Genomic DNA, 19170 nt, shown 5'->3' with positions numbered 1-19170 from the left:
TCCAAGATGCTTCTTCGGAACAGTGGGGCAAACCATGTCCCTCGCTTCCCCCACTGCAGCGATTCACTTAACAACGGTGGGAAGGCAAATGGCAAAATGGGGCAGAACTCACTTCACAGCTGTCTTGCTTAGGGGTGGAAAGGTTGACTCGGTTACGGTCCTAAGAAGGACGCCATGGCTCAGTGGCTAAGACGTTGAGCTTGTCGATCCGAAAGGTCGGCGGTTCGAACCCCCAGCGCTGCACAAGGGACTGAGCTCCCGTTCCTTGTCCCAGCTTCTGCCAACCTAGCAGTTCCAAAAGCACGTAAAAAAATGCAAGTGGAAAAATAGGGACCACCTTTGGCGGGAAGGGAACAGCCTTCCGTGCGCCTTCAAAGGCGTTTAGTCCTGCCGGCCACAGGACCACGGAGACGTCCTCGGACAGCGCTGGCTCTTTGGCTTTGTAACGGAGAGGAGCGCTACCCTTTAGAAAGGACGAGCACATATGTGCGAGGGGAACTTTCACTCTTAGCTATGGTCCTAAGTGGTATGTCTGGGCATAACCATGGTTTTAGAAACGGAAGCGCTGCAACCTGGCGAGGAGTTTTTACATTGGGCAGCTTCGCAGACTCCGGCCTGCCTACCGAGCGAGCTTCTACTAATTTTTTTTCTGTCTGTTTTCCCTTTCCTGCTGCCCCTTCCGGACAGGACAGCCTGTGTTCCCCTTCTGACATTCTCCAGCTAAACCTCAGCATTCAGAGGACTGTGGAGTCCCTCCTTTCTCTGGGCACAGACTCCGAAGAGACTAACCTGGTGCTACTTTCTACTCAGCTCTGTGCTTTCGCGGCCTTTTACTGTACCTTAATGCTCCTGGTCTGTGTGTTCTACCGCTGGGTCTTTTTCCTCTGAGAGAAAAAAACAAAAAACACAAAACACAAAACGAAGCGAAAATCACGCACAACCTTTGCCGGTCACCTACGCCGGCTCCTCCGACTGGGCGGCACACGCTTTGCGGTTTGCGGGAGACGGCACGGGTTCAAATCCACCCGTGAACCTTGCTCCGGGCCAGCTGGCTGAGAGTTACATCTTTCAAAGCAAGGGGTCGGCAACCGTTTTTAAGATCCCAAAGGGCCCAGATCCTGCCCCTTCTCTGCCTCTTGCAGCAGGGGTGGCCGGCAGGTTCTGCAAACCGAGGGACGTGACAGCCGCGGGGATGGCCCCCATCCTCTTCTCCTGCCCCTCCAGGAGCCTGGCTCTGAGGCTCAGGGCTGACCATCGGTTTCCAGCCCCCCATAGTTAGCCTGCGGGCTGGATTTGGCCTGCAGGCCACCGGTTGCCGACCTCCCGGTCTTAAACCTTTGCATAGTTGTTGTTGTTGTTTTTTTTTAAAAAAAGAAAGTCTTGCTGTGTTACACGTGGAATGCTTTCTGGAAGTGGCAGGAAAGAAAAAAGTACATGGGAATGCATGGATTTATTTTAACTACACGACTAGATATTTTTGTAAAATAGGAAGTTTCGGGTCCTGAAGCACAGGGTAGAGACAATAAGGGAAATTTAGCCGTCGGGGGACGGGGAGGGGGAAAAAAAAACCAGCTGGTTTGTTAGGAGGTGAAGATGGCTTGGCTGTCTCCCTTTGGGTACCGTCCAGGTTTTTTTTTTTAAAAAAAATACATATTTCTCGAGGTTTGAGCAGCTGCAGGATTTTTCCAGGCTTTTCTCCCAAGGGCTTGGAATAAAGACCAGCCTTTTTTGTTTTGTTTTTAAAAATCAAAACAAAAGGGTTTCTGCTTCAGAGTTCTCCGATGCCGCTCCTGGGGAAATGTCCCCTAAAAGAGATTCAAACGTTCCTTCGTGTCTCTGGACCACCCCAACATTGAAATAATAGGATTTTTTATTTTTAGCTGGTGCAAGGAATCTCTCTGGGGATTAGAGCACAACGTTAGAAGAGGAAGCTCCTCAAAGTTGGGCTTTAAAAAAAAAAAAAACAATTTACAGAGGCCTCTTCTTTGGGTATCTCTTCCTTTTTTCCTCCCACTTGGATAATTACTCAGGTAGTCAAATATTTCTCCAAGGAGAACAACCTCTCTGTAAGCTCTCGGCCAGCTCTTGAGCATTGCCCCCCGGGGGGGGAGCAGCCCTGGTCTCCGAGCTGATATCCTGGCTACCTCTGCACAGCTTCTCGGTCAATCCAAGTCAGCCCTTTTTAATTCACCCGATAGGTATCTCGAAGAAATGCAGCTGGTCCTCGGCTTACGACCATTTGTTGCGCAACCCGGGACTTGCTATGCGCTGCATAATAACTGCAACGGGGAGAGCCAGGATCACGTGGGCATCTCACTTAACGGCAGCAATAGCTTAAGACCATACTCCTGGGCTCATTAGCGGCCGTAACTCGAGGAAAGGCTTTAATCCAATGCCCCCCCCCCCTGTGTCCTATTTCAGAGCTGGAGGATTTCCCTATGTGGTTTTCTTCCCCTCCATAAATATTCCAGCTGCATCCCATCAGAAACAGCGTTTCTGCTCTCCTTCTGTTTATAAATCTGTGTTTTCGATGGCGGATGGGGGATTCTGGGAATTGAAGTCTCTTCAACTCTCCTGGGAAAGTGGCCAAGTTGGAAGGACATTGATCTGTACTGTGGCTTTTCTACCTGTTTACCTCTTCGAATTGAGATCTTAAAAGCAATGACAGGTCGTCCTCGACTTACAACGGTGCATTCAGTGACTGAAGTTATGACGGTGCTGGAAAAAAAAGGGGACTTAAGACCGGGTTTTCACACTTAACAACTGTTGCAGCTCCCTCCCCCCGCCAATGGTCGCCTGATCAAAATTCAGACGCTTGGCAGCCGGCTCGTATTCACGACGGTCGCAGTGCCCCAAGATCCCCGATCCCCTTTTGCGACCTTCTGACCGGCAGAGTCAAAAGGGGAAGCTGGATCCGCTTAGCCATTGTGTTACTTACTTAACAACTGCAGCGATTCACTGAACAGCCGTGACCAGAAAGGTCGTAAAATGGGGGGCGAAACTCCATCAGCTGTCTTGCTTAGCGATGGAAATGTTGAGTGCCGCTGTGGTCGTAAGTCGAGGACTGCCTGAAACACCCCCCCCCCCTCTCTTTCATTGCCTCAGTCTGATTTAGTCTCAGCCCTGTCGGTTTCTATTGAGGTAATTCCCCGTGAGGAGAATGAGCGCCTACAGCAGGGGTGTCCAACCTTGGCAACTTTAAGACTTGTGGACTTCAACTCCCAGAATTCCTCAGCCAGCTTTGCTGGCTGAGATCTGATGTCAGGTGCAAGGTTGACACTGGGCGAGTGAGGTAGTGAAGAATTAACACACACACAGCACACAGATACCCTGTACAGCAGGGGTCCCCACCGCCGGTCGCGGACGGTACCAGCGCGAACAAGCCTTACGGCGCTGGTTGCTGGGCACCGGCATCTTTTTGGTAAAGCATTTCGAGAGCTTTCGTAGCTCACGGCGCTGAAAAGATGGCGGCGCAGCGCTTAAGCTTTCGGTAGTTCACACTCACAGCCGCCACTTGCGGCGCTCGTGACGTCACGCGCTTTCTTCATAAAAGATGGCGGCGCCAGCTGATGCCCGGGCGGCGCGAAAGGTTGGGATCCCTGTGTACAGTAAATGTAGGTTTTTACTTCCATAAACGTTTTAAGCCAAGTCCAAAACAAGCAGTCCAAAGTCATTCACAGGGAAAGCAGTCAGTCTTCAGGTTCAGGGATCATTCCAATATTAAAGTCCAGTATCAAAAACAGTTCAGTAACAGACGTACATCAACATCAGGAACAGTCATTTAGAACAGGGATCCCCAACCACCGGGCCCCGGACCGGTACCGGTCCGTGGAACATTTCCTGCCGGTTTGCTGGGTGCCGCCATCTTGTTTTGACGAGAAAGTGCTTCCGGGTGAGCTTTTCCGGTTGGAAAGCGGCGTTTGGGTCCTGAAGGAATCCTCGCGCCTTAGTTTCCTCGAAGGGGGGGCGGCTTCGAACGCAACTAAGGCGCGAGGATTCTTTCAGCACCCAAGGCAAGCGAGCCGGCGACTGTCCCAAGCCCATCGACAAAGGTACAAAGGAGGAGTTGAAGGTGGCGGGGAGAAGCAGGGGACGGCTGGCTGGCGGTCGCTCGGCTCGCCTTGCCATGCGTGCTGATGCCGGTACCGGGCCGCGGATCATTTTGTGATGCTGGTACCGGGCCGTGGCACAAAAAAGGTTGGGGGCCACTGATTTAGAAGGAACGGCAACACTCTCCAACAGACGGAATAGAGACTCACTGAGACTAAACAACCCAGGTTTCTGGCTCCCTCTTATGGCCATTTGCGGAACCACACCCGACTACAGTTTTAGCATTCTCTTAAAGACATATAGTATTAAAATGTCTATCCTGGTTTATTTATTTCCAACCCAAATAACTGTTAGGTGACTTACATTCCTAACCGCTTCCGGGCTTGCCCGGAATAGAAACCCTGCTTGACTTGAAGGCATCTCAAACCTAAACCTCTGTGTTTCCCCCCTCGTCCCCCTGCAATAAGGAGGGGGGAGTTCCAGTAGGATTTGACAAAAGGTCTTAACACCGGCCTCTGCTTGGAGAGATTCTCCATCCTTAGGCAGCCTTGCCGGGAGATTTCTCCTCTAGGCCCTCGGCCTCTGGTGCTCAGGTTAACACCAAGCGGAACCTTCTCAGGGGGGTAAAAGGAGAATTATTCATAGCTCAGGGTTGAAGCGGAGGGTCCTCGGCGCTCCCTGAGCTTGGCGGCTTTCTTGCAGACATTTCATGACCCAACCTGGAGTGGCGCGGGGGCCTAGAAGAGGCAGAGCTCTCGCCTTACAATCGGGAGGCTGCGAGTTCGATCCCACCTAGAGGCAGGTATTTCTCACTCTGGGCACGATGAGAACTCCGCATTGGCAACAGGAAGGGCATCCGGCCAGTAAAACACACTGCCAGCTCAATTCAGTTGCCGAGACTCCACCCCGCAAGGGATTATGGGGTCGTTAAAAGTTGATGATGATGATGATGATTTCATTACCCAAACTAGCTAACCTCATCAGGGCTGTATAGATACAGAGGACAAAGTCCTCCCCCCTTCTAACACTGATGACGTTCCCTAGTTGGGTAATGAAATGTCTGCAAGAAAACCGCTACGCCCAGATAGAACCAAGGGGCCCCTTCTCCGCCTGTTATTCTCTGTGGTGCTTTTGACTTTCTCAGGGAACCCTGTTGCTCTCTCTAGGCAGGAACCTGAGGGCTCCCAGCTGAAAGGACAGTCCTGCCTGGATTGCCCTCACCTGGTGGGCTTCCATCGCAGGAGACCCTCTCCAGGCCGGCCTCTCTGTTCATCCCCTCCCTTTCGCTGGCCGCTAGAAGCGCAACAGCGACTCTCTTCTTTTTCTTCTCTGGCAACGATATTGACAGCAAATCACCCTCAGGTCTTACTTGAGCGTACAAATGGGATTGTACCTATAAAATGGACTATTTGCAGCTCCGGCGCAAACTGTGGGGTCCTCGTTGCTCTCTGAGCTCGGTTGTTTCCTTGCAGGCGTTTCATGACCCAAATGGAATATCATCAGTGCAGGAAGGGAGGAGGAGGAGGAGGAAGAGGACTACGATGGGGTTCTTGAAAACATTTCATTACCCAACTACCGTATTTCTCCAAAAAAATAAGACCCTGTCCTTTTTTTGCCACCAAAAAATGGCACCAGGTCTTATTTTCAGGGGACGTCATCCACTGGCTAATCTCATTTGTGCAGGTTGCCCCCTTTTCTCTGTCAGAGGCCTTCAGGAACTTCTTCTGCGGCCGGTAAGGCTTTCCCGAAGGCCTCTGCAGCTGGGAACAGAGCTCTGGATCGATCCTGAGCTTTGTTCTCAGCTCCACAGGCCTTCAGGAAGGCCTTGCCGGCGGCAGAAGAAATGGGCCGGCAAGGCAGGTGTCGGGGTGTGTGAGGCCTGGCTACAACCATCCAGAGGTATGTAGTAGGGCAGCTCCACCCACCCTAGCTTAATTAGGGTCTTAATTAGGGTTTATTTTGGGGTTGGGGCTTATATTGGGTGCGTGTGTGAAAATCCAGCTAGGGCGTACTTTTTAGGATATGTAGTATTTTCAGGAAAACTTAGGTAACGTCATCAGTGGTAGGCGGAAGTGAGCTTTGCTCTCTGTTTATATACCAGCAATTTGCCTATAGATAGCAAACCCCGCTCCCTTCTAGCTCCTGAAGTCTAGGTTGGTTGGCCACTCACCACCAAGCTGTTCCACTGACGTTGTTTGACACCACTGAAGACGTTTCATGACCCAACTAGGTAACATCATCAGTGTTAGAAAGGAGTAAGGTCCACTCACTCCTCTCTAGCACTGATGATGTTACCTAGTTGGGTAGGGAAACGTCTGCTTGAGAAACAACCCAGCTCAGAGAGCACCAAAGGACTTGAAACACGCCGGTTGAAGGTTTACAAACCGGTGCCTGGGAGTGCAGTGAAAAACCTATTGTGCATTAACCTCGCTTGTGTAACTCCTGAATTGCGTTATTAATAGTTCATTATTTGAGTCGTTTGGCGGCCACTGCAGCTGATAGATTTTTTTTTCCTGCATATCCCCTTGAATTATATTTCTTTTCTGAGTTGGATCCTTAGCTCCGTCGCGCTTGGTTTAGCCTTGCTAGCGCTTGCAAGCTGAAGCAAGCGTTACCTTGGCTTATCTGGATCTGGCTTGAACCAGGCCTGTTGCTATGCTCGATGTGTTTTGTCCCATAGCTCATGCCATTTTAAATCCAAATTTAGGATTTCTACCCCCCCACCCCCACCCCAAGTCACATAACTGGAGAAGGGGTGCCTTCAATTCCTCAACTTGGTGGTGCCTGCCCTGCAATTTGGAAATGGCACAAGGGTAATCTGTAGAAGAAAGCTGCCACCTGGGGTGAGATTTGGGTGCTTAGAGATCAACACCCCCCACCCCCCCACCCCATGACTAGGTCTGTGCTGCCCCAAAGAAGGAAAACTCTAGATCAGTGGTGGCTAACCTTCTTGGGCTCCTGTGCTGAAAATTGTGCACGCATTTGCGCGTGCGCGCTTGTGTGCCAGCACCCAGAAGGCAATGTGCACGGCCACCCCCCTCTGCGCATGTGCGCACAATCCCCCCTGCCATCCCGTTACCTGCATTGCGCGCCTGCCAGCTGAATTTCGGCCACTTTGAGGTCTTTTTCTGCCTCCCAGAGAGGCCTTTGGAGGCCAAAAAATTGGGCCTGTTTTGTCACTTCTGGTATTTCCAGAAATACAGGAAGTGATGAAACGGGCCTGTTTTTCGGCCTGCAGAGGCTGCAGAGGCTTCCCTTGAGCCTCTGGGAGGCCGAAAAAGGCCTCAACTGGGCCAAAAATCAGCTGGGAAGTGCACACATGTGCAGTGCAAGTAAGTTTGGCTAGGGCTCGTGTGCCCTCACAAATGGCTCTGCGTGCCATAGGTTTGCCATCATGGCTCTAGATTCCCCAAGGGTGTAGAAAGAACCAAACTGCATTGTCCAACCAGCCAAGAAAAAATTAGGGCAACAGGTTAGTTAGTTAGTTAGTTAGTTGCAGGTAGTCCTCGACTTACAACAGTTCGTTTAGCGACCGCACAAAGTTACAACAGCATGGAAAAAAGGGACTTTAGTACCCTTTTTCACACTTAAGGCCATTGCAAGGTCACGTGATCAAAATGTGGACCTTGCCAACTGGTTCACATTTATGATGGTTGCAGGGTCCTGGGATCATGTGGTCCCCTTTTACGGCCTTCCGGTGAGCCGTGGGGGAGTCAGATTCACTTAACAACCTAACTTTATAACCTGCCTTGATTCACTTAAGCAACTGTGGCAAGAAAGGTTGTAAAACGGGGCAGAACTTACTTAGGAAATGTCTCAATTAGCAACAGAAATGTTGGGTTCAATAATTGTGTTCGTAAGTTGAGGACTACCGTTATTTAGTTAATTGGTTAATTAGTTAATTAGTTAGTTTAAATACTGCCCATCTGGTTGTCAGGCAACTCTAGGCATCTTATAAGATTAAAAACAATATATGTCCGGCACGAACGACCAGGCCCACCTGTGTAGATTCAAACTAGCTGCTTTATTTTATTTTATTTGTACATTTTTTTATCTTTTAACAACAAACATAAACACAAAACATAAAACCTTCTTTCCAACCTTCTAGATACTTTATTGTTCTCTGCCTATAATACAAGAATCTTCCCAGCTTTTGCCTGGGAAAAAGCGAAATATAAAGGCTCCAGGGCATTCGGAGATATCCCCTCCAGCGTAGCTGGCTGAGGAAATCTGGGGTTTGAAGTCCACAGGCCTTATTCTAGCTTGGATACCCTGCCTTAAGCTAAGAACCAAATCCCTTTTACAGTTTATCACACAGGGTCCTCAGAAATGGTGTAGGGTCTCCTGCTTGGGCGATGGGGGGTTGGACTAGATGACCTACAAGGTCCCTTCCAACTCTGTTCATCTGTATCTCGCCTGGCTCATGGTGGGAAGAGGTGGAAGGAGTCCCAGAGACCACGGATCTCTGAAGGGACTCTCAAAGTTTGTTTAGGATCAATTTTCAAAATCAAGACAAGGCTGAGGTCAGCATTGCGCATGTTCAGTTTTCCAGAATTGTTAGTAAGCTGGAAGTTCCCAACCTTTTCCTCACCACAGGCCTCCTTTACATACTTTTTGTAGCCAAGGACCCCTCTGAGATTTATCTCAAGATTTAAATCATAACCTTTTTGATATCGTGCCTCCCTTCCCTAAGTGTCCGTGGACCACAGTTGGAGACACACTGAGCTAGACCAAGGACTGCCCGTTTCTTTGGCACACCAAACATTTCTAGATGGGAGACATTTGCACCGACGGTTTGATGAGGAGCAAATCTGTGCAAATCTTCCAACGGCGCAGAGCGGGGAGATTCGTTTATCCGCCCCGTGAATAGGCGCACTTTTCCACCACCCCCGTGGATGAATTCCACCCATGAGAAGATTTCTCTCTGGCTTGTTTTCTTCGCACCTTGATTCTCCCTATAAAACCCACCGCTAATAATAAGAGTTTTGGCTTTTCCCCCCTTCTTCGATGCTTTGCTATACACACCTGTATTTTGCACGCTCTCTTTGTACGCCTCTTGTCGCCAGGCTGGTGCAGGCTCTGTTGCTTTTGGGGCTTTGTTGGTTGAAATAAAAGTCACCTCTAAATCCAGCTGGGTGGTCCTTGTTCATTTAGTCTGAAGAGGACAGCGGACGGAGTCTCGGGTCAAGGAGCAGCCTCAGTGGGAGACAAATTAGAATTAGAATTCTTTTATTGGCCAAGTGTGGAATTTGTCTTGGGAAACCCGTGTGGAAACCCGGCTTGTACACCCCCTCCACGTGCAAGGAAAGCGAGAGAAAAATTCCTCTGATTTAAAGGACAAAAAAAAACACCTCCCAAAATCAAAACATTTGAATTGGGAGGGAGATTCGATGTTAGTTAACATACTCATTGGTCTGTTTTATTTCCTTGATCCTCTGCGTTGTGTGATGGGTTGTACAAATAGCCCTCGACCTATTTTCATTTAGTGACCATTCAAAGTTACGACGTCACTGAAAAAAAGTGACTTAAGGCTGTTTTTCACACTTGCGACCGTTGCAGCATCCCGATGGGTCACGTTGGATCAAAATTCAGGCACTTGGCAATGGACTCGTATTTATGACGGTTGCAGTGCCCCGGGGTCACGTGATTCCCTGTTCCCACGCCATCGCCAGATGCTCTTCTGGTTTCTGGTCAGCCAGCTGGTCTTCGCGGGCGTTGGAGCGCTGGAAAAAGGCCCCCAAAATGACCAAAAAACCCAGGCCATTTTCAGGCTGTTTTGGGGCTGTTTTCTGGGCCGTTTTTAGCATAGAAAACAGCCTGAAAATGGCCAAAAAACCAGGCTGTTTCCCAGGCTGTTTCAGGCCATTTTCCGGGCTGTTTTTGGTGTGAATATGGCCCCAAAACGGCCCCTAAAATGGCAAAAAAACACACCAGATATTCGTGCACTGGCCAGCTGGTCTTCGGCTTTCCAGCGCTCTGTCATGCGCCCATGCACATGTATACATGAACGTTCCAGTTTGGGCACTGTGTGCCGTAAGGGTCTCCATCACTGGGCTAAGAGAAGAGCACAGCTGGCCCCAGAGTCTCCCAGGAAGCTTTGGTGACTGAGGGAGGGGCAGGACCTCTGGGGGTCGGGGAGGGTGGGCTGCTCTCCCCTCAAAGGGAAGCTCCTTTCCCCTTTTGAGTCCCAGGAGAACAACAGGAAGGGTCTTGCGGTCGAGTCTGTGGAGAGTCTCCATCATCCAGGTCACGGTTATCCCAAAAGTGCTTTTTAAAGAGGCAACTGGACTTTTCATTGTTTTGCCCCCAAGAGGTTTCGCTTCTCATCCAAGAGGCTTCATCCGTTCTTCAGTTAGGATTTTCCCAAGGGAAAGCCAAAGGGGGTGTTAAGCGCCCAGACCTAGAAAGAGTTATATAAATGACCCCACAGAAAAGGCTGCCAGGATTGGAACTGCCACATCAGCCGTGGACAATCCTGAATAGCATTCGCACCTCACGCAGACTCGGATGGGACTCTCTCTGTGTAAACGGCGCAGTGAGTGTGACTGCGGGCTCCCATCTCAAACTGTAGATCACATAGTGACCGGCTGTAAGCTGAGATCAAATACCAGTCCAGAATCTGATGATAGATAGATAGATAGATAGATAGATAGATAGATAGATAGATAGATAGATAGATAGATGCATTGATTGATAGATGCATAGATGCATTGATAGATAGATAGATGCATTGATAGATAGATAGATAGATAGATAGATAGATAGATAGATAGATAGATAGATATAAGATAGATAGATAGATAGATAGATAGATAGATAGATAGATAGATAGATAGATAGATAGATAGAAATAAGATAAATAGAAAGAAAGAGAAAGAAAGAAAAGATAGATAGATAGATAGATAGATAGAAATAAGAGAAGAGAAAGAAAGAAAAGATAGATAGATAGATAGATAGATAGATAGATAGATAGATAGATAGATAGATAGATAGATAGAAATAAGATAAATAGAAAGAAAAAGATAGATAGATATAGATAGATAGATAGATAGATAGATAGATAGATAGATAGATAGATAGATATAAGATAAATAGAAAGAAAGAGAAAAGAAAGAAAAAGATAGATAGATAGATAGATAGATAGATATAAGATAAATAGAAAGAAAGAGAAAGATAGATAGATAGATAGATAGATAGATAGATAGATAGATAGATAGATAGATAGATAGATAGATAGATAGATAGATATTTTGTTCATATAAACCATGCTGCACTTCAATGGTTAGATGGCCTTGGCAACTTTAAGCCTTGTGGACTTCAACTCCCAGAATTCCTCAGCCAGCATAGCTTACTCTCTTGTAATCCCTGCCTCTGCACTCTCCCCTCTTTGGAGAGGATAGGAGAAAAAAAAACAGAGGAATTCTGGGAGTTGAAGTACGCCAGGCTTAAAGTTGCCAAGGTTGGAGACCCCTCTGGCCTACAACAGGGGTCCCCAATCTATGGGCCACGGCCCACTACGGTGGCTTAATTGCCAGCAAGCCGTACGAGTAACCAGCTAGGGTGCACGCATCCACGCAAACCTCCTTGCGGCCCCGCGCCCCGCGCGTAAGCGCCACTGCAAACGTTGCAGGCGCAACGACGCACACCTGTGCCTGACCCACAAAATAATCCCCTCTTTCGTCCCCCGCCCTCCTACTCTGGGCCGCCAACCCGGAATATTTGGAGAACAGAAGTTGCCCTCAGAGGTTTGTGGGAGCGCCATCACTTGAGACCTTCAAGAAGAGGTTGGACTGCCATTTGTCAGAAATGGTGTGTGTGTGTGGGGGGGGGTTGGACTAGATGACCTATAAGGTCCCTTCCAACTCTGTTTATCTGTTAACTCTGGCCTAGACGTTCGTATACTTGAACATAGCTCTTTCTAACACGTTTCATTGGGTTCTGTCAATCGAGGTGAGGTGTTCCTAATATGATCTTGCTAGTCCACGTGCGCAGGATGGATAAATAACTCTGAAAGACCAGAGAAATGTTTTATGAGCCCTGACCTAACTGAGAAAAACCCCCGTTGCTTTTTGCCAAAGCACCTTTGGGACGCCCCGCATTCCTTCCTTCAGCGCCCCCTCAGCCAGCATCCCCCCATCTTCCTTCCTTCACGCTCACCCTGTCCAAATTTGATTTCGCTTTCCCTTTTTCCTATCCATTTTTCATCGTCATCCTGTGTTTTTTTTTCCCCTCCCCACCCCTTTTGTGCGTATGTTGTGTGTGTGTCTTTCTCTCCCCCTCCCCCCTTTGTAGGAGCGACTCTGTTTGCCTCTGCATATTTTAGAAGAGAAAGGGTTGGCGCAGGTGGCAGAGACTGTCCAGGCCCTCCTGGAATGGGCCCCCCCAAAACAACAGCACCACCTGGGCGCTGCCTAAGGAGCCCCCGAGAACCACTTCTTCCCCGGGGCTGACGGAAGGAGGCAAGTGCGGGAGCCACCTCTCAAGCACAGACTGTCCCGTTGTGTTCGAAGAGCGACCGCCGCGAAGCCCGAATTCCTGGTGGGAATCCTTTGCCTTTTTCGTTTCTCCACCTCTTTTTTTTTTCCCCCATCGGACTTTTGCAATTTGGAAAGTGGTTTTGTTTTTTTCCCCCACTGGGGCGGAGGGAACGGGGTGAAAAACTCCAGGAGCCCCTCGGCTTCCTATTTAAATATCATCCTCGGGGAAATCTGGGCAGGGGAGAAAAAGGAAGGAAGAACTTTTTTAAACCCCCACCTCTATAGAAATGTGAGTTTCCTGGTAGGTTTAACATGGAGGGGGGGGGGGGAAATCCCTTTTTTATTTTATTTTTATTTTTGCACTTCTGCTCTGAACAATCCCGCAGACAAGACCAGCTCCCGAAGGATCCCAGCGATGATGATGGTCCTTAGCCAGTCCTGAATCCTCCTCTTTTGCTTCTTTTCCATCATCGTCGCTTCCCACTGAGGTGTTTCTTGCAGGATTATTATTTTTTTAAATACGCATTCATGGGTTTCCAAGACGTGGAAGAAATTCAGCATAATTTGATCCTAAATCAGCAAGTCGGATGCCTGAATTGGAGAGAGCCTGGTACGACTTTAATCTCACCCCCCAAATGTTTTTTTTCTCTAGCAGCACGAAGGAGCTGAAATTTGAGCAATAAATGTATCAATGATGCCTGTTCAATGAAGAAGAATGGGGCACAGCTAGATGCCCTTCTGGGTGCTTGAAAGAGCAGCTTTTGTTTTCATGCAACTGACCCAATCTAGCTTTTTTTTTTTTTGCTTTCTTCCTCCTGTTCACCTACCTAGTTTTCTCAATTAGCGTTTATAAAATGTGAGATTGCAAACCACTTTAGCACTTACTTGGAGAGGGCAACTGGGAAGAGCTCTTTAAGTGAACCAGGCACGGTTTGAACCCGGTTGGAAGAGCGGCTGCAACACCTTGAATCTGCCCGGACCGTCATTCTGCCCACGTGGAAAAGACAAACCTGAATAAAATTTGCAAGTTTTTTCCGAACGAACGAACGGCGAGCCTCTGCCGGTTGGCGAGAATTGCAGGCTGAGGATCTCTCCAACCGAGACCCTATTCAAATAGATCCTCTGTCTTGATTTTTTTTCCGTATGGTTCCCACCCTTGCGGGCAATCCCAGTTAAAGCCACTTCTTGTGTTGAGAGTGCAAAAGTGTGCGCCTCCGGTGTATGAATAGGATTGGGGCAGCACTGTTGTGCCGTAGAGCAAGCGTATCCAACCTTGACTTGTGGACTTCAACTCCCAGAATTCCTCAGCCAGCATCGCTTATTCTCTTGCGATCCCTTCCTCTGCAATCTCTCTCTCCACTTTAGGAGGTTCAAAGAAAAAAGAAACAGTCTCAGCCGGCTGGGGAATTCTGGGAGTTGGAAGTCCACAAGTCTTAAAAAGTGACCAAGGTTGGACATCCCTGCCGTTGAGGAAACCTGTGTGATCCCTAAAGGAAACCGGATGTTTAAGGTGCCAGGGAAAGAGTGTGCAATGGAAGGGAGTTTGTAGCCATTCGATTCCTGAATTAAGTAGCAGGAGATGCATCGGCTGGGAAGTCAACATTTCAGTTGGCCGATTCACCTGCCAGGGGGGATGAAGTCCCCGTTCTCCGTCGTTGCGGGGCCGGAGAACTTTAAAAAAAGAAAGAAAAATGCTTTGCATATGAATGAGATGTGTATCTCGGACTCATAACTGAAGCCAAAGGTAGTGAAGGTCGCTCGTGACAGATGTGCAGTGTGGAAGAGGTAAGACAAAAGGAGGTTTGGTTGGAAGAGATTTGGAAATGGATCCACAGCACCATACCTGGGTTTGTTTGTTTTTCCTATTTAGTTATTTCCGATCAACCCTGTTTGTTTTCAAGCTCCTGTTTGCTTCTCCGAGCTACAAACAGGCCACGTTCCCAGGGCTTCCCTATTTCTTTCCTTCTTTCTGCCCTTTCTTTCTCCGCCTCCATCGCTCTTTTATTTTGATTTTCGTCTCTTTTTCGGCGTGGCCGGCTTCCTGCATCCAGGCGATGCACTTCCATTTTTAAAGTTTATTTTTATTTTATTTTTTAACTCCCTGGCTAGGGACACACCAAGAGCCTGTGCAGTGGCAAAAGAAGATCACGCAATTGCAGCCAGGTTCTATTATTAGGGTTGTTTCTGGCTCGCAAAGGACTTGGGATGGCTTGTGTTTTGCAATGAATAGCTTCGTAGGAAAGGAGATGCATGAAAAAATGCCCTCCAGGCTGTTGGAGGGTCATTGTTTTCTGCCTTAAACCTTGGTCGTTCTGCTCTTAGGGGACCCCTCAATCCTCGTGAAGATTTTTTTTTTTTTTTTGAAGGGACACAACGCCACGTTTCCAAAGTCTTCAATTTGTAGGATTGAGTTTCCGGAGTTAAATCTACACTCTCCTATTTTGTCTGCTTTTACAAGTTCTCTGCTGTGTTTGTTTTACCCAGAGGTCTCCAAACTTGGCAACTTTTAAGACCCGTGGACTTCAGTTCCCAGAATTCTCCAGCCAGCTATGTCTTAAAAGTTGCTAAATTTGGGGGCTCCTGGTTTTTACCGATCGGCGGTTCTTGTGCTACTCGCACCCAGCTAGGTTGAGAAACGGAGAAATTTCGTCAGTGCGGGAACTCTCTGTGTGAAAATCCTCATTTATTTATTTTTTTACACCCGGGCTCCTGCACTAGTATAAGTTTGGAGCCTTTGAAATCCTAAACTCTTTCTTTGAGGTGCGCACGATGACGTCTTTTGAATTAGAAGCAACTTGTTTCAAGAGTCAGCTGAGCTAGTTCAGGGTCCCTGGGCAGAATCTCGAGTCCAAGATAACCCTGTTCTTGAGGTCGGAACACTATTTCAAGCCTCGAGCGCTTCCAAACTGTTAAAAATGGACATTTGGGGCAAAGTTGGAGTGAAAATGGTTTGCTTTAAAGCTGTTTGCGTAGGCCACTGTTGTCAACCTTGGCAACTTTTAAGATGGGTGGACTTCAACCCCCAGAATCCCCCAGCCAGCATAGCTTGCTCTCTTGTAATCCCTTCCTCTGCAATCTCTCTCCACTTTAGGAGGTTTAGACAAAAAAGGAACAGGCACGGCTGGCTGGGGAATTCTGGGAGTTGAAGTCCACAAGTCTTAAAGTGGCCAAGTTTGGGGACCCCTGCCTTAACCATTAGACTAAAGACTTTGTGGACTTCAGCTCCCAGAATTCTCCCCAGCCAGCGTAGCTTATTCTCTTGTAATCCCTTCCTCTGCAATCTCTCCACTTTAGGAGGTTAAAGAGAAAAAGAAACAGATACGGCTGGCTGGCTGGCTGGCTGGGGAATTCTGGGAACTGAAGTCCACCCGCCTTAACGTTGCCACGGTTGCATAACCCTTGAATTGGGTGCCTTTGCTTGGAAAAAGTATTTCCTCGCAGCTCGGTTGTGCGGATCGACTTTGGGGTCAACAAAGAGACGGAAGAAATGCGCGCGCAACAGGGGTTGTTGCCTGCATCGTTGCAAAAGAGGCTCGCAGCGGCGCTTGCCCATCGGAGCCATGTTCAAGGGCCCAAAAGGGAACACGGAAAACCAGCCACTGACGTGGGGAGCAGGGGGGTACCCTTTGTAGGATGCTTTGCTGGCCTCTGGTGCAGGAACCATAGGACAGGGGTCCCCAAACTTGGCAACTTTAAGACTTGTGGACTTCAATTCCCAGAATTCTCCAGCCAGCTTTGCTGGCTGGAGAATTCTGGGAATTGAAGTCCACAAGTCTTAAAGTTGCCAAGTTTGGAGACCTCTGCCATAGGAGACATTCTTCAGGTGCAGCTCAGCCCAGGCCCCAAAAGGCACAAAAAATCCGTCCTTCTTACCACCACCACGGTGTGATAACCGCCTGCTGCACGGGCTTTGTTTCTTGGTTCAAGGCTGTGCATTCAAAAAAAAAACCTTTCTCGTCTGTTCAGCCAACACGATTTGGGTTGTCGTTGCACCCAAAGAAAAGAGAGAGAAGAAAAAGACAACCTCCAAATAAACATCCCCCCCCCCCTTTTTTTTAAAAATTCAGGTTTGAAACGGCTTGGAGATTTGTGTTTTGCTCTATTTATGTGCAATTTTTTTTTCTTCTTAATAGTTGATTGAAAAAAAAAGTGTGTTAAAACTGTTGGTAGAAGCAACAACCGATGACGGTCTTATAATGAAGATTTAACAGTTGTGTGAGGGGTCCCTCCTGGCTCAGCAAACACCCCCTTCCCCCCAGCATTTTCTGTTACATTAGTTCAATGCTAGGATTTTTTTGGTATCAAGGAACTGCAAATTTTTGCAACTGACATTAGCAGCCTGTCTTTTCATTGGCCGAGAGCTTCCCTGCTAATTCTCCTGTGTTTGAATTCACTTTCTTACCACCTGACCTTTACCTGGCCACATTATTCCCCCATGACCAGGGATTGAGTTGGCCAGAAACAACCACATCCTGACTGAGTTGACCAGAAACAAAGGAATCCGCCTGGCATCTCGTGTTGTGTGAATGCCCGTTGTGTGTGTCGATCAATCACTGCTCATCCAGGCCATCCTCATTCCCCATCTCCTGGGTCAAACGTCAAGTAGCTGTGTGGAAAGCAGAACCACAATTTTTATTTATTTTTATTTTTTCCGGATCAGATCTGGGGGATAGCTGCTTAAACCATCTCTGCCTCTCCCCAGAGAAGCTGGCAAGCCTTGCAGAGAAAAGAAATGGCTTTATTCCTTCATTTGACTTGGAGAAAATTACTGCTGCTACTAACCCCAGCTCATCGAGCAAGCACAGTCTCCCAAGAGTAGGATATTAGCACGGAGCAATCCCGAAGTTCCCCTACAATAATAACAAAGGTTCGTATTTTGCAAAATGAACTCAGTTGCGTGACGTTCGCAGCAGTTCGATTCCTAAGAAAGCTGGAGAATCTTTCCACGTTCCTTCTCTCATAACGGGTGTTACATCTTGAGGAAATTAAGAGTTTCTTGTTAAAAAAATGGATGTTCTCAGTAGAACTGTTGAAAAAAATTGGGGTTTTTTTTCCCCCAGTGCCCTACAACTAGCCTTTTCTCTAGGCCAGAAGATCGGGGCTTCCGGTGTAATTTTGGCTTTTCCCCAGCTTAGTGCTGGGTCAGATGAGTTGGACCACAAACACCTTAATCCCCCGCCAGTTGCTGGCTCAGAATTAAGGGAATTGGTGATCTGTCCCATCTGGAGGGAGCAAACGCTGGGGAAAAGCCTGTGTAAGTAGTAGCGTAGCCAAAAAAAAAATTTTTTTTTTAATATTTCCTATATTTGTATGTCTGTAAATACATTTGATGGAGGACTATCAAATATAAATGTCATAATATCATGGGTTTTATTTTCAATTGCCTGTATATGTTACCAGTCCATTTCTAGCACACCTGATATAATAAACTCCAAACCTGGGTGATTTGAAATAATAAATAAATAAAAAAATAAGCTTTAAAACCTGCCTCCGAAAACAGAAGTGTTTATTCCGAAGCAGGTTTATCCGGTCTCTCGTATTTTGGGGCTTCTATCACGACTTTGAATGAGTTTTGCTGTCACTAAAAGGGCTTTGCACGATAATTTTACAATAAAGTTGAAATTCTTCTCATCCAGCGCTCATCTTCTCAAGGGGATTTTCCAATAAATCTTAGTTTTATAGTAAAGAGACAGCCATGTAACTTCACTGGCTGTCTCCACAAATATCCAGGTTGCTAAAAGCCGTGGGAAATCAGGCGTTAATATCCTACGGACGAAGGGAAGTGATGTGGGGCTTAATTTTTCATTTTATGGTGGCCAAAGAGCGCCTGTGGTTATTTGCTAGAGGTGCTGAATAGTTAGTTCCTACACTGAGGAAGCTTCAAAATTCCTTCCAATTCTCATTCTATAAATACTAGGACTGCAGCTTCTGCTCTTTAATGGAAGAGAATTAAATACAGGTAGTCTGACTCAGAACAGTCCCTTTAGTGACCATTCAAAGTTATAAGAAACTGGAAAAAAGTGACTTGCGATGATTTTTCACAATCACTGCAGCATCTCTATGGTCACCTGATCCAAATTCAGACTCTGGGCGACTGGCGTGTACTTATGACAGTTGCAGTGTCCCAGGTCACATGATTACGACCTTCTGACAATTTAGTTTACTTTGATTGTCAATGTACCTCGCCCAACGAAATTCAATGCCGTCTTCAGTGACAAGCAACGTCAATGGGGAATCCAGATTCATTTAAGGACCATGTTTCTAACCCAACGACTGCAGGGATTCACTAAAGAAACTGTGGCAAGAAATGTCGTAAAACGAAGCGAAACTTATTAGCCCCTTCCTCGCTGAGCAACAGAAATCTCGGCTTCATTGTGGTCATAAGTAGAGGACTAGCTGTATGTTCTGAGGGATGTTTTCCTATCGACGTTTCCAAAATTGTGAAAATCGGCGAGCATCAAGCTTTGCATGTATGTGTTTCCCCCTTGCAATTTCATTGAACTCTGTGAGACAAAATCACCCCACAATAATTGCACCCTCCTTTAGAATAACCAGTTTAAGGTCTGGGCATCCTCTTGGACTTACTAGTTCCCCCTTTTTTCCTTTAATTAATATATATATGAAATATATTTTTAATTATATT

At 47.5% G+C, this 19170-nt stretch overlaps 1 protein-coding gene across 9 annotated transcripts in view; it reads left to right on the top strand.

Annotated features, from left to right (window-relative positions):
• The window catches only part of LRCH3 (leucine rich repeats and calponin homology domain containing 3), a 115587-nt gene extending 99373 nt beyond the window's left edge, over nucleotides 1-16214 (top strand). For 4 of the 9 annotated variants that reach the window (XM_087965591.1, XM_087965592.1, XM_087965588.1 and 1 more), the window contains one exon: nucleotides 12343-16214. In XM_087965591.1, the coding sequence (XP_087821717.1) occupies nucleotides 12343-12465 (123 nt within the window). In that variant the 3' untranslated portion in view covers nucleotides 12466-16214. Of the gene's footprint in view, nucleotides 1-687; nucleotides 1731-12342 lie in introns of those variants that run through there. The other 5 variants (XM_087965587.1, XM_087965590.1, XM_087965584.1 and 2 more) reach the window with 2 other exon arrangements.
• Nucleotides 16215-19170: the final 2956 nt, after the last annotated feature.

The sequence above is a fragment of the Notechis scutatus genome, chromosome 4, assembly GCF_049901735.1.
Source record: "Notechis scutatus isolate UNSWTSFEM ecotype Mainland chromosome 4, rNotScu1.2, whole genome shotgun sequence".
Classification (NCBI taxonomy): Eukaryota; Metazoa; Chordata; class Lepidosauria; order Squamata; family Elapidae; genus Notechis; species Notechis scutatus.
The sequence above is the reverse complement of the archived record's forward strand: the minus strand, read 5'-3'. Positions and strand labels throughout refer to the sequence as shown.